This window comes from Somniosus microcephalus, unplaced genomic scaffold (assembly GCF_052327205.1).
Source record: "Somniosus microcephalus isolate GS21.2 unplaced genomic scaffold, FLI_Smic_1.0 unresolved_chr8, whole genome shotgun sequence".
In the NCBI taxonomy this organism is placed as follows: Eukaryota; Metazoa; Chordata; class Chondrichthyes; order Squaliformes; family Somniosidae; genus Somniosus; species Somniosus microcephalus.
This window is the reverse complement of record NW_028225186.1, coordinates 15,979,153-15,994,139: the sequence shown is the minus strand read 5'-3', so window position 1 is coordinate 15,994,139 and position 14,987 is coordinate 15,979,153. Positions and strand designations below refer to the sequence as shown.

The 14,987-nt window shown below is 47.9% G+C and overlaps 1 protein-coding gene across 1 annotated transcript; it reads right to left on the bottom strand.

Moving 5' to 3' along the window:
• Nucleotides 1–7,057: 7,057 nt before the first annotated feature.
• Nucleotides 7,058–11,176, bottom strand: LOC147085573 (uncharacterized). The gene is made up of 3 exons (XM_085979147.1): nt 11,127–11,176; nt 8,667–9,881; nt 7,058–7,262 (listed from the first exon to the last, which is right to left on the bottom strand). The coding sequence occupies exons 1-3, from the start codon at nt 11,174–11,176 to the stop codon at nt 7,058–7,060; spliced, it is 1,470 nt and encodes a 489-aa protein (XP_085835273.1).
• Nucleotides 11,177–14,987: the final 3,811 nt, after the last annotated feature.

Genomic DNA, 14,987 nt, shown 5'->3' with positions numbered 1-14,987 from the left:
AAAGGAGGAGATTGCAGGGGCTCTGACACAAATTTTCAAAACCTCTCTGGCCACAGGGGATGTGCCAGAGGACTGGAGAACAGCTAACGTAGTACCATTATTCAGGAAGGGTAATAGGGATAAACCAGGGAATTACAAGCCAGTGAGCCTAACATCAGTGGTAGGGAAGTTATTGGATAAAATTCTGAGGGACAGAATTAGTCTCCACTTGGAGAGGCAAGGATTAATCAGCGATAGTCAGCATGGCTTTGTCAAGGGAAGATCATGTCTGACCAATTTGATTGAATTTTTTGAGGGGGTGACTAGGTGTGTGGATGAGTGCAGTGCAGTGGATGTGGTATACAGGGATTTTGGTAAGGCTTTCGATAAATTCCCGCACAGGAGACTGGTCAAGAATGTAAGACCCCATGGGATCCAGGGTGCCTTGGCACATTGGATCCAAAACTGGCTTAGTGGCAGAAGGCAGATGGTCGAAGGTTGTTTTTGTGACTGGAAGCCTGTGTCCAGTGGGGTACCGCAGGCATCGGTGCTGGGTCCCTTGCTGTTTGTGGTTAACAATCATTATTTGGATGTGAATGTAAAAGGTATGATCAGTAAGTTCGCAGATGACAAGAAAATTGGTAGGGTGGTAAATAGCGAAGAGGGTAGCCTCAGCCTGAGGACGATATAGATGGGTTGGTCAGATGGGCGGAACAGTGGCAAATGGAATTTAACCGTGAAAAGTGTGAGGTGATTTTTGAGGGACTAACAAGGCAAGGGAATACACAATGAATGGTAAGACCCTAGGGAAGACAGAGGATCAGAGGGACCTTGATGTGTATATACATAGATCCCGGAAGGCAGCAGAACAGGTGGATAAGATGGTTAAAAAGTCATATGGGATACTTGCCTTCATTTGCCGAGGTATAGAATATAAGAGCAGGGAGGTTATGATGGAGCTGTACAAAACGTTGGTTAGGCCACAGCTGGAATATTGTGTGCAGTTCTGGTCGCCACACTATAGGAAGGATGTGATTGCTTTGGTGAGGGTGCAGAGGAGATTCACCAGGATGTTACCTGGATTGGAGCGCTTCAGCTATGAAGAAAGACTGGACAGGCTGGGGTTGTTTTCCTTGGAGCATCGAAGGCTGAGGGGGGACCTGATTGATGTGTACAAAATTATGAGTGGCATAGAGAGTGTAGATAGAAATGAACTTTTCCCTTAGTAGAGCGATCAATAACAAGGGGGCATAGATTCAAGGTAAGGGGCAGGAGGTTTAGAGCGGATTTGAGGAAGAACTTTTTCACCCGGAGGGTGGTTGGAATCTGGAACTCACTGCCTGAAAGGGTGGTAGAGGCAGGAACACTCACAACATTCAAGAAGCGTTTGGATGAGCACTTGAAATGCCATAACATACAAGGCTCCGGCCAAATGCTGCAAAATGGGATTAGATTAGACAAGGATTGATGGCCGGCGCGGGCGCGATGGGCCGAAGGGCCTCTTTCTGTGCTGTATAACTCTATGATTCTTTGGCTTTATAACAATTTAAATTTTTGAAAAAATATATTACATTTTCTAATGGGGCTAAAAAATAAACTTACCTTTCTTTAAATTATTTAAAAATAATAAACCTGTGGTAAAAATGTTTTAATTGTAATGAATTCACCACTTACTATTTTAAAAGCAGGCCTTGCGACTGCTTTTTACATGTCTAACTTCTGGAGACTTACCTTCCCGGAGAAACGTGGAAAAAAATGGAAAGTTCAAAGCGCACACGCTGACTTTCCCGCACACGCCTTCCAGGTCTTAACTCCTTCTTTCAGGGGAATGGAAGCGCCGGATTCCCGTGCATGCACAGTGCATGCACGAAACCGGCACTTTCGTTGGGTCTATGCGTGAGTACCCCGTGCGTACTCATGCGTCGGGACGCGAATTTCTGGGCGATTATCTTCGGATCCCGCCACTAACTCTGTTCACTAGCTAGGGACTCCAGCCCTCCCCCTGGCCACCGTCTGAGGCTGATCCAGACTGGTTGCAACCTCGGCATCCTATTTAATCCAAAGGGAAACTTCCGACCCACCTCTAACATCGCCCGACCCATCCCCGCACCAGGCCTCCCTTCATCCCACTATTGGCGGCCGTGCCTTCAGCCGCCTAGGGCTCACACTCTGGGATCCCCTCCCTAATTTCCTACGCCTCTCCACCACCCGCTCCTCCTCTATACCCCATCGCTTTGAACCCAGCCTTTTGTCACCCCTCATCATATCTTCTTCGACTGGGCTCTGGTCTTTTTTGCCTGTTAACTGCCTGGGGTCGTTTCGCTATGTTCAAAGCAGTTACAGAAATGTAAGTTCTTTTTGGGGAGCCGTCGTGATTCTGGGCGGATCTCGAAGTGAGGGCTGGTATTATTAACCAGATTAATGGTGAGCGGGTTATGATTGATGCCACTATTGATGACTCCTTCCAACACTTCACTGAAGATTGGGAGGGGAAAGATGAGAGAGTGATTTATCCATTTTCTGTGGATTGGACATAGATGGGCAATCAGCCACGTTGTGGGGTAAATGCCAGTACTGGGGCTGTCAGCCTGGATTATGGGCTCAACTCTCTGAAGTGGGGACTTGAACCCCCGCCCTTCTGATGCAGAGGCAAGAGTGCTGCCCACTGAGCCACGGAAGACACTTGAGTGAATTTATTCAACAACGGATGAAGCACAAATGACTAGTCTGGATATAACGCACCCGTGTGTCCTTATCATAGAATCATCGAAATTTACAGCACAGAAGGAGGCCATTCGGCCCATCGTGTCCGTGCCGGCCGACAAAGAGCAATCCACCCTAATCCCACATTCCAGCTCTTGGTTCGTAGCCCTGTAGGTTACGGCAGTTCAAGTGCATATCCAAGTCCTTTTTAAATGTGATGAGGGCTTCTGCCTCTTCCACCCTTTCAGGCAATGAGCGCCGGACCCTACCACCCTCTGGGTGAAAATATTTCTCCTCAAATCCCCTCTCAACCTCCGACCAATTACTTGAAATCTATGCCCCCTGGTTACTAACCCTTCTGCTAAGGGAAATAAGTCGTTCCTAGCCAATCTATCTAGGTCCCTCATAATTATATCCAGCTGAATTAGGTCTCCCTTCAGCCTCCTCTGTTCCAGAGAAAACAACCCCAGCCTATCCAATCTTTCCGCATATCTAAATTTCCCCAGCCTTGCAACATCCTCGTAAATCTCCTCCGCACCCTTTATAGTGCAATCACATCCTTCCTGTAATGTGGTGACCAGAACTGCTCACAGTATTCTAGCTGCAGCCTAACTAGTGTTTTATACAGTTCAAGCATAACCTCCCTGCTCTTATATTCTGTGCCTCGGCTATTAAAGGAATGTATCCCATATGCCTTCTTAACCACTTTATCTACCTGTCCTGCTACCTTCAGGGATCTGTGGACCTGCACTCCAAGGTCCCTCTGATCTTCTGTACTTCTCAGTGTCTTACCATTTAATGTGCATTCCTTGCCTTGTTAGCCCTCCCCAAATGCATTAATTCACACTTCTCCGGATTGAATTCCATTTGCCTCTGTTCTGCCCACCTGACCAGTCCATTGACATATTCCTGCAGTCTGAAGCCTTGTACTGCCCGTCCTCCTGTCGAGTGCTTCGAAAGGGAATACGGCACAATCCAAACACTGAAATATTTTATAAATTTTGAGGCAGGGTCTCTTGTGATTTCGAGCAGTGCATGAGCCGCGCTGTCCCAATCAGTTCACGAGATCCCGTGGGATCATCGCTGGTCTCCTGCAGTCACTCCAGCAGAAAGTCCAGAGAAACTGAGGGGGATTGGACAGAGAGACCAGCAGGGTGGAACTTCCAAACTGGACTCCGTGATCCACCTGCCAGTAATGATGGGAACATGTTTAAGAATTGCCCAAGGTTTAATACTCATGTTGTATAGGGTGCTCTGGATTGAGTCAGTTGCAGCTCAGTGGGTCGGCATCTTGCTTCTGAGTCAGCAGGTAGTGTTTTCATAGTCCTAATCCACAAAACTTGAGCTAAAAAATCCAGGCTGACACTCCCAGTGCAGTACCGAGGGAATGCTGCAATATCGGAGCGGCAATACAGAGGGAGCAACGCACTGTTGGAGGTGTGGTATTGAGGGAGCACTGCACTGTCCGAGGGTGGTACTGAGGGAGTGCTGCACTGTCGGAAGTGCGGTATTGAGGGAGCACTGCACTGTCAGAGGGTGATAGTGAGGGAGTGCTGCACTGTCGGAGGGGCTGTTCTGAGGGAGAGCCGCACTGTCGGAGGGTGGTACTGAGGGAGTGCTGCACTGTCAGAGGGGCAGCACTGAGGGAGCGCCGCACTGTCGGAGGGGCAGTACTGAGGGAGAGCCGCACTGTCAGAGGGGTAGTACTGAGGGAGCAACGCACTGTCGGAGGGGCAGTATGGAGGGAGGGCTGAACTGTCGGAGGGGCAGCGCTGAGGGAGCGCTGCACTGTCGGAGCGGCGGTACTGAGGGAGTGCTGCACTGTCGGAGGGGCAGTACTGAATGACTTCCGCACTTTCGGAGGGGCAGCACTGAGGAAGCGCTGCACTGTTGGAAGAGCGGTACTGAGGGAGTGCTGCACTGACAGAGGGGCGGTACTGAGGGAGCACCGCACTGACAGAGGGGCCGTACTGAGGGAGCACTGCACTGTCGGAGGGGCAGTACGGAGGGAGCACTGCACTGTCGGATAGGCAGTACTGAGGGAACGCTGCACTATTGGAGGATCAGTACTGAGGGAGTGCTGCACTGTCGAAGGGGCAGTACTGATGGAACGCTGCACAGTCGGAGGGGCAGTACTAAGTGACCGCTGCACTGTCGGGGGGTAATACTGAGAGAGCGCTGCACTGTCGGAGGGGAAATACTGAGGGAGCGCTGCACTGTCGGAGGGGAAATACTGAGGGAGCGCTGCACTGTTGGAGGGACAGTACTGAGTGAGTGCCGCAATGTAAATTTAAGGCAAATGGGATTGTGGGCAAGTTATTTACTTGGATACAGAACTGGTTGGCAGACAGAAAGCAAAGAGCTGGAATAGACGGGTCTTTTTCCGAGTGGCAGGCAGTGACTAGTGTGGTACCGCAGGGATCGGTCCTTGGACTCCAGCTATTCACAATATATATTAATGATCTAGGCAAGGGAACTAGATGTAACATCTTCAAATTTGCAGTCGACACAAAGCTGGGTGGGCGTGTGTGCTGTGAGGAGGATGCTGAGAAATTACAGGATGATTTGGACAGGTTGGGTGATTGGGCAGAAGCATGGCAGATGCAATATAACGTGGATAAATGTGTGGTTACCCACTTTGGTGGCAAAAACAGGAAGGCAGATTATTATCTGAATGGCAATAGATTGGGAGAAGGGGAAGTGCAACGAGACCCGAGTGTCCTTATGCAGCAGTCGCTGAAGGTAAGCATGCAGGTTCAGCAGGCGGTTAAGAAGGAAAATGGTATGTTGGCCTTCGTAGCGAGAGGGTTGGAGTACAGGAACAAGGGCGTCTTGCTCCAGTTGTACAGGGCCTTGGTGAGACTACATCTTGAGTATTGCGTGCAGTTCTGGTCGCCTTGTCTGAGGAAGGATGTTCCTGCCATGGAAGGAGTTCAGCGAATATTCACCAGGCTGATACCTGGGATGGCAGGAATGATGTATGAAGAGAGATTGGGTCGATTGGGCTTGTACTCGCTGGAGTTTAGTAGAATGAGAGGGGATATCATAATCTTATAAAATTGTGACAGGACTGGACAGACTAGATGCGGGAACGATGATTCCGATGGTCGGGGAGGCCAGAACCAGGGGTGACAGTCTAAGGTTAGGGTGTAGGCCATTTAGGACAGAAAAGAAGAGGACTTTCTTTACCAGAGAATGGTGAACCTGTGGAATTCTCTACCACAGATGGCAGTCGATGCCAATTCATTAAATATATTCATGAAGGAGTTGGTTATATTTCTTAAGGCTAAAGGGATCAAGGGATATGGCGAGAAAGCAGGGACAGGGTACTGAATTTGGATGATCAGCCATGATCGCATTGAATGGTGGAGCAGGCTCGAGGGGCCGAATGGCCTACTCCTGATCCTATCTTCTGTGTTTCTATGTTTCTGTCGGACAGGCAGTACTGAGGGTATGCTGCACTATCGGTGGATCAGTACTGAGGGAGCGCTGCACTATCTGAGAGGAAGTACTGAGGGAGTGCCCCACTGTCGGGAGGGAGGGAGTGTCGCACTGTAGGAGGTGCTGCCTTTCGGATCAGACGTTAAACTGCTCTCTCATGTTGATGTAAATGAGCCCACGGCCACTATTCGAAGGAGAGCAGGGTCATTCTCCCTGGTGTCCAGGACCAATATTTACCCCTCAATCAAAATGACTAATAAACAGATTATCTGGCCATTTTACATTGATGTTTGTGGGAGCTTGCTGTGTGCAAATTGGCTGCTGCGTTTCCTACATTACAACAGTGACTGCACTTCAAAAAGCACTTCTTTGGCTGTAAAGTGTTTTGGGACGTCCTGAGGTGGTGAAAGGTGGTAATCACTGTCCCACCAGGGGTATCTGGGCATTACCTGTTATCATGGTCCCACCCGGGGTATCTGGGTATTACCTGTAATCACTGTCCCACCAGAGGTATCTGTGCATTCCCTGTAATCACCGTCCCACCAGGGGCATCTGGGCATTACCTGTAATCACTGTCCCACCAGGGATATCTTTCCATTACCTGTTATCGCCGTCCCTGCAGGTATATCCTGAAATTACCTGCAATGGGTAGCACCAGGGCTATCCTGCCATGGGAGCCAGTACTGTATGAAAATTAGCGAATATGAAAGGTTAATTAGCTGGTTTTCTCACACCGGCCAATCCTCAGGCCACTGGGAGTCTGACTGAGAACTCCTGTTGGGCTCCAGTGTGGACAGTCTTGTGCAGTGGATTGATGTCCACCAGTGTCAGATTACCACGGATCGAGGAGTCGTTCACTCCATCAGTCTGTCCCAGATTCGAACAGGTGTTGGATGGAAAGACGACAGTGAGCCGACATGCGGGGGTGAGAAGTTTAAGGCTTTATTCTGTGATTATATTGCCTGTCTGTACCTTTGCCATATCCTGGATCAATAGCAGCAATGACAGGATTATCAATAAAGAGGGACTGTGTCGGTGGTGGATGGAAGCGTGTGGCAGCGGGTTCCGAGATGAGTGGGTATCCTGCCAGTAGAACCAAAGGGGCTTTGAGGAACACGGGCCAAGAAATTGGATATGGCCTGAAAACGGACGGCGTCATGGCCCAGCGTTACTTAGCTGCGTCTGGGCAAAGTGGTCTAAGTAGCACGCAAAATTCATGCTGAGTGCTCTTTTACATGATTATAGTGCTGATCTGAGCAGTAAACCCGCTGCTCATTGGTTTACAGCTCAACAGATGGGACAATATCGGGTGCAGTCTAACTGCAAGTCATGTTAGGCCTCGGCTTTCTCCACTACTTAAAGGGGAGGTTCTTTGATGAAGCAGCTCCTCATTGTCATTCCATTTGGAGCGCCATTTGGATTTTCACGCTGTATCAGAGTGCTCTCCTGCAGCCTCAGCTTGCTGCCAGCCAAGCTCAGACTGCTGCCACCATGGCTCGGTTTACCAGTGTCGAACGGGGCTTGCAGGGTGTCACAGCCGCCCAGCCATCTGGCCACCAACAGATTGCTAGGAATGTTGAGGCACCGTCCCGGAGGGAGTGGCAGTGGGTTTGGGGAGCAGGAACCTGCTGCCCTCTCTCAGGATGACAGCATTCCTACTCCCACCTCTGCCACTCCACCATTGCCCTTGCCGCTGCCTGTCAGCCAGCCTAGGCTGCTGCCACCCATGCCGAGGTGGTGCCGTCTGCAGCCAGGCGTTCTAGGGCCAGAGCTGTTCGAGGTCGTCCTGCAAGACCATTTGCAGTCTCCCCCACTGAAAGTCAGCAGCGTTCCACCGGCCATTCTGCAGCCACTGGGGGAGCTGTTCACAATTAATACAGGGCGGTTAGTTGAGCGGCGCACTCCAAAACACATGGGAAGTGCGGCAGCCACCATGTCACCCCGAATCTGGCCATAAGGGCCTGCGGTAAGACTGCAGATTTCTAGGCCTTGAAGCTTAACTTTCAGCAGCGGGATTCGCCTCCTTGGCCTAGCTGGAGCCTTTAATCGCATCTCTCACTTTGACCCAAAACAATTTTTGAGCTTCGATGTCTGATGGCCACTGGATGTAAGTCTTCTTTTTCATGACATTTCTCGTCTTGTGGTAGGTTGAGAGTTCAGCTTCTGGAATCGTCTCCAAGAAGATCAGGATGATGATATCTTTCAGCTCGTGGAAGAGCCTGTAGCTCACAAGCTGCAGTTCCATGGAGCACCACTCGCTGTACAGGTAGTTGCGGCTCATCACACAGATGGTCTTCCTGCTTTGGTAGATGCTGTCCACGATGTTGTCGATGATATATTTGCCCAGCTCAAAATCTCTGTGGTGGAGGCAGAGTTTGAAGCATTGAGGTCCTCTCGTTTCTAGGTTTGGCACCAACACTTGCAGAACCCAGTCTTCGGCCTGAGAATTATAGGAGATAAATGCATCATACCTGTAGGACTGCTGACTCTCTCCTCTCCCTCTGTGGATTTTCAACCACGATAGGAAAATATTAAACCCATACTTGATGTGCCAGTACCGTTTGCTGTAGAATATAGGGATGAACATGAACAAGATCAAGACCGGCACAGTTATATGGAGCATGATCTGCCCAATGGCCAAGTAACAAACGCGAGCATCAAACTTGTACAAGTATTCAGCTGGCCGATCTGCACAGGTTTGGTTATAAAAATAGATAACCTGCATCCTGGGGTTGGACAGGGACCAGTTTTGGAACCAATTGATGTCACAAGTGCAGGGGAACGGGTTCTTCCGCAGATCCAGGTAGGTCAGGGAGGGCAGGTGTTCCACAACCGTGCTATTGATGATCTGAATGGCGTTTTTCCCCATAAACAATGTCCTCAGGTTGGAAAGGTTTCCAAAGATGTCAGGAGACATGGATTGGAGGCCGACATTTTCAAGGTTGAGTCTCTTTAGACTCTGGAGATTCTTGAAGATCCCTGGATTCAGACTGTGGATCCCGTTGCAAGCATCGGGCATGGAGAGGATTCTCAAATTGATCAGATCTTCAAATCTGTCTTTGGACAGCGACATTTTATTCACTGCTATATACAGGCTTCTTAAAGAGATGAGGCCATTGAAAAACTTTGAAGGAATAATGTTGATGCCGTAGGATTGCTGGGCTTGTAGTTTGAGAATGTAGAGCTTTGTGAGGCTAACAAAGGAAGATGCTACAATCAGGCCAGTGTTGTATCTGATCCGGTTACTGTCCAAGTCCAACGCTCCTAATGATGGGAGGATGTCGAAGATCTCCCTGCTGATACGAGTTATACAGTTCCTATCGAGATAAAGCTTGGTCAGCTTATGTAATCCAAAGAAAGACTGGCTGGTGAGGCTTCGAATTTTGTTCCCTCCCAGGTCCAAGGTGTCCTGGTTATTGAGATTTGCAAACACCTTGATGAAAACAATTGAGATCCTGTTGTTTCTGAGATTGAGATTCCTGAGACTCCCAAGGTTGCTGAAGGTGTGTTCACAGATGTCAGTTATGAGGTTGTTGTCGAGTCGGAGCTCCTGCAAGTTGGTGAGGTTAGAAAAGGCAGCCTTGTTGATGACAGCAATGTTGTTAATGCTCAGCTTTAGGGTCCGGAGATAGGGAGCATAAGAGAAGGCGTGACTATAAATGGTGAAAATCCTGTTGTAGCGAAAGGTTAGGAGCGACAGCTTGGGAAACACCGCGACTGCCTTCCCGTCCTTGTAACAGGAAGGTAACTTGTTGATTCTGTTGTGCTCGATAATGAAAGAAACAACTTGCTTTCTTTTCGATGCAAATTCAAAGCAGGCCACAGATGTGAGGAGATTGTGTGATAAATCCCAGCTGGTGATGGGTGGGCACTGGGATAGGGAGAAATAAGATCTGATTGTTCTGCAGGACCAGGCTCTTCATAATCCTGAGACCCAGATAGTGGCACAGGTTGGACAGCTTACTCTGGTTGTGCAGCCTTAACCCAGATTATTGAACATTCTGTAGATCCAGGTTTGCAGATTTGAGAAACTCGGTGACATTTAAGGGGTTGTTCTTGATGATCAAACACGAGATGTTCCTCAGGTCAACTTCAGAAAATTCCAAAGCATCGGAGAGTTTGTTATTGGACAGATCCAACTTGAGAATGTTGCTGAGGAAGTCCCGCTGGCAGTCAATTGTTGTGAGAGAGATGTTAGAGAGGGATAGGTTTCGGAGGGAGGGTGGGAGGGCGGTGCGATGTTGCAGGGAGGCGAGTTGACTGTTGCCCAGATCAAGGAGCGTCAGATTACTGAGCCCAGAGACAGCGCTCACCAGATGGGAGAAATTCTGGAGTTTATTGGAGCTTAAGACAAGTTATTGAAGATTGTCCAATGCAGTGAAGGCTTTGGGTTCAACTGTGACTAAGCGGTTGTGATGGAGCAGGAGTTGATCTAACTTTTCAAGTTCTTGGAAGACCGAAGAGTTCAGATGAGAGATACTGTTGTAGGACAGGTTGAGGTTCAGTAGGCTGGTGAGATTACTGAACACACTGCAGTAAACACTCTCAATCCAATTGTAATCCAGCCGCAGGGTGAGCAGCTTGGGCAGGCTGTGGAAGCTTTCCGCTTTCAGTTGGGTGAGCCAGTTGTGGGAGATGTTCAAGTGCACGGTGCTGGCTGGGAGGTCGGACACGGCACTAGAGACCTGTGTCAGGAAGCGGTGGACGCACTGAAAGGTACCATTGTGCTTGGCATCCTGCATGCAGTTATTGAAACTGTACCCGGGGACTGTGGGCAGCAACACATTGCAGGAGAGGGCACAGAGAAGCAGCAGGCAGTGAACGCTCAGTCTCAACTTCACAGCCTCCTTCTTCCGTCCGAGGGATCAGATGTTTTGCAAGACCTCACTCAAGAAAATTTCTGTGGTTGTGAGATGTTTTTTCTCTGTCGCTGCCAGAACAGCCTGTAAAGTCAGAGATGGTTTATATTGTCAGTTTAGTAGAAATTAAGCAAATCAGTTTACCTGCTTCCATGGATACTCTGTTCTCCACTGCTCTGAAAAGCCATTACCATGTTAAATATTTGTGATATGCGGAAGGCTCCTTTCTGTCCAGATATTACCAGCTCCCTGAAGACCCCTTACTCCTCTGAACACCTCACGCTCTCGCATGCCTCGCCCATTCCATCATCACCTGCGGCTCTCCCAGGCCACGGCTATTTTCTCATTAAGATCTGCTTACTCTTTGTATTGAAGTGCCAAAGGCCCCAGAACCTGATGACTGTGTTCTCGAATACTGAGGGAAGACAGAGAGGAGATAACAGAGGCTTTGAGGACAATGCTCCAAACATCCTGTGCATTGGTCCCCATATTATAAAACGGATATAGAGGCACTGGAGAAGCTGCAAAAATTTTTTGTACCAGAACTGAGAGGTTTCAACTATCAGGAAAGATTAAATAGTCTGGGGCTCTTTAGAAAAGAGACTGAGAGGTGACCTGATAGAGGTCTTTAAAATTATGAAGGGGTTCGATAGGGTAGACAGAGAGAAGATATTTCTAGTTGTGGGGGGAGACCAAAACTGGGGGCCATACATATGAGATAGTCACTAATTAATCCAAAATGGAATTCAGGAGAATTTTTTTTACCCAGGGAGTGGTGAGAATGTGGAAGATGCTATCAGAAGGAGTGATTGAGGCGAATGTCATTTGAGGGGAAACTAGATAAGGACCTGAGGGAGAAAGGAATGGAAGGATGTGGTGATAGTGTGAGATGAAGTAGGGTTGGAGGAGGCTCGTGTGGAGCATAAACGCTGGCGTGGACAGGTCGAGCCGAATGGCCTGTGTCTGTGCTGTAAAATTCCATCTAAGCCTTGGATATGGAAGTTGTGCCACATGCCTGCAGTTGCCAACATAACAACTCTCTTCAATCAGAGTGAAAGGGATAAGTCAGATAACTACAGACCAGTCGGCCTAACATTGGTGGTGGGTGAGCTCCAAGAGAAAGAAAAAAGAAAGTCTTGCATTTCTACAGCGCCTTTCATGACCTCAGGACGTTCCAACTTTTTAGCGCCAATGAAGTGTAGTCACTGTTGTAATGTAGGAAATGTGGTAGCCAATTTGCGCACAGCAAGCTCCCAGAAACAGCAGTGTGATAATGACTAGATAATCTGTTTTAGTTATGTTGATTAATTGTTGGCCCAGGACCCAGGGGAGAACTCTCCTGCTCTTCTTCGAAATAGTGCCATAGGAACTTTTACGCCCACCTGAGAGGACAGACGTGGCCTCGGTTTAACATCTCATCTGAAAGACAGAGCCTCCGACAGTGCAGCACACTCTCTCTACTGCATTGGAGTGTCAGCCTGGATTTTGGTGCTCAAGTCACTGGAGGGGGGAGAGCGAGAGTGACTCAGGGCAAGGGTGCTTCCCACTGAGGCACGGCTGATGGGAGCAGGGACTGCAGGGAGGATGAGCAACCTGGCCACAGCACCGTGGAACGGAGGGCCATTCAAGAGGGGGGAGTAAATAGAAATGTTGCAGTGGTAGGGGATAGTATTATTAGGGGGAAAGATAGAGTTCTCAGCAACCGAAAGCGAGAGTCCCGAAGGCTGTGTTGCCTTCCCGGTGCCAGGGTTAAGGACATCTCCTCTGGGCTGGAAAGAAACTTGCAGTGGGAGGGGGTGGATCCAGTTGTCATGGTCCATGTTGGTACAAACGAGGTAGATGACACTAGGAAGCCGGTTCTGCTAAAGGAGTATGAGCAGCTAGTGGTCAAATTAAAAAACAAAACCTCAAGGGTAATAATAGCTGAGCCACGAGCGAATTTGGCTAGGACAAATAAAATTAGAGACTTAAATGCGTGGCTCAAAGACTGGTGTGGGAGAAATGGGTTTTGCTTCCTGGGACACTGGCACCAGTACTGGGGCAGGAGGGAGCTTTTACGTTGGGACGGGCTTCACTTGGCCATTGCTGGGGCTAGAGTCCTGGCGGATCATATAACTAGGGCTGTAGAGAGGGCTTTAATCTAACTAGTCGGGGGTAGGTTCCTAGAGAGCAAATAATAAAAATGACAACAGAGAAGGTCATAGACTTAGGTCGTGGGGAAATTAAAAACCAGAGCGTGTCAGGAAGGGGCAGAAGGTATGGAGTAAAAGGTAAAGTAATACAAAGGGCAAAAGCAGGAACTAAGTGTCGCAAAACATATATGAAAGTTCTCTATCTGAATGCACGTAGCATTCGTAAGAAAATAGACGAGTCAATGGCACAAATAACTACATATGGGTATGATCTTGTGGCCATTACAGAAACATGGCTGCAGGGTGACAATGCCTGGGAATTAAACATACCAGGTTATTTAACGATCAGGAAGGACAGGCAGGAAGGAAGGGGAGGTGGGGTGGCTATGTTAATAAAGGAAGGAATCACTTTAATACAGAGAAATGATATTGGGTCAAAAGATCAGGATAATGAAACAGTTTGGATGGAGGTAAGGAATAATAAGCGGAAAAGAACACTAGCGGGCGTAGTCTATAGGCCTCCAAACAGTTGCAACTTTTTTGGACGGAGTATCAATCAGGAGATAGTTGAGGCTTGTAGTAAGGGAACATCTATAAATATGGGGGATTTTAACTATCATATGAATTGGACAAATCAAATTGGGTAGGGCTGCCTTGAGGATGAGTTCATTGAGTGTATTAGGGATGGGTTTCTTGAGCAGTATGTAACTGAACAGACCAGGGGGCAAGCAACCTTAGATCTGGTCCTGTGTAACGAGACAGGATTAATTTAAAATGTCCTAGTAAAGGATCCCCTTGGAATGAGTGACCATAACATGGTTGAATTCCATATTCAATTAGAGGGTGAGAAGGTTGGATCTCAAACAAGCGTGCTAAGCTTGAATAAAGGAGAGTATGAAGTTATGAGAGCGGAATTGAGTAGGGTGGATTGGGAAAATAGATTAAAGGGTAAGACGATACATGATCAGTGGTGTACATTTAAGGAGTTACTTTACAACTTCCAAAAAATATATATTCCACTGAGAAGAAAAGGGTGTAAAAGAAAAGACAGCCATCCGTGGCTAAGTAAAGGAATTAAGGATAGTATTCGACTAAAAACAAGGGCATATAAGGTAGCCAAATCTTGTGGGAGGATAGAGGATTGGGAAAACTTTAAAAGACAGCAAAAAATAACAAAAAGATTGATTAAGAAAGGGAAGATAGTTTATGAAAGTAAATTAGCAATAATATAAAAACAGATAGTAAGAGTTTTTATAGTTATATAAAAAGAATAAGGGTGGCTAAAGTAAATGTTGTTCCCTTAGAGGATGAGACCGGGAAAATAATGGTGGGAAATATGGAGATGGCAAAAACACTGAATGAATATTTTGTATCGGTCTTTACAGTAGAGGACACTAAGAATATCCCAACACTGGACAAACAGGGGGCTAAAGGGGGGGGAGGAGCTAAGCACGATCAAAATCACTAAGGAAGTGGTACTCGGTAAAATAATGGGACTCAAGGCGGATAAATCATCTGGACCTGATGGCTTACATCCTAGGGTCTTGAGGGAAGTGGCGGTAGGGAATGTGGATGCATTGGTAATAATTTCCAAAACTCCCTGGACTCAGCAAAGGTCCCGGCAGACTGGAAAACTGCTCAGGTAACACCCTTATTTAAAAAGGGCAGTAGTCAGAAGGCTGGAAACTATAGACCGGTTAGCCTAACATCTGAGGTAGGTATAATTTTGGAATCCATTATTAAGGAGACAGTAACAGGACATTTGGATAATCATAATTTAATAGGTCAAAATCATCATGGTTTTATGAAGGGGAAGTCATGTTTGACAAATTTGCTGGAGTTCTTTGGGGAAGTAACATATAGGGTGGATAAA

What these genes read in the sequence shown, in the direction of transcription:
- LOC147085573 (XM_085979147.1), bottom strand. Translation starts at nt 11,176, where the DNA reads ATGGTAATGGCTTTTCAGAGCAGTGGAGAACAGAGTATCCATGGAAGC. An exon ending in CAGAGTATCCATGGAAGCAG is followed by an intron (nt 9,882 to 11,126) that starts GTAAACTGATTT and finishes CGAGCACAACAG; the next exon opens with AATCAACAAGTTACCTTCCT. An exon ending in AAACGGTACTGGCACATCAA is followed by an intron (nt 7,263 to 8,666) that starts GTATGGGTTTAA and finishes GTCCGTTTTCAG; the next exon opens with GCCATATCCAATTTCTTGGC.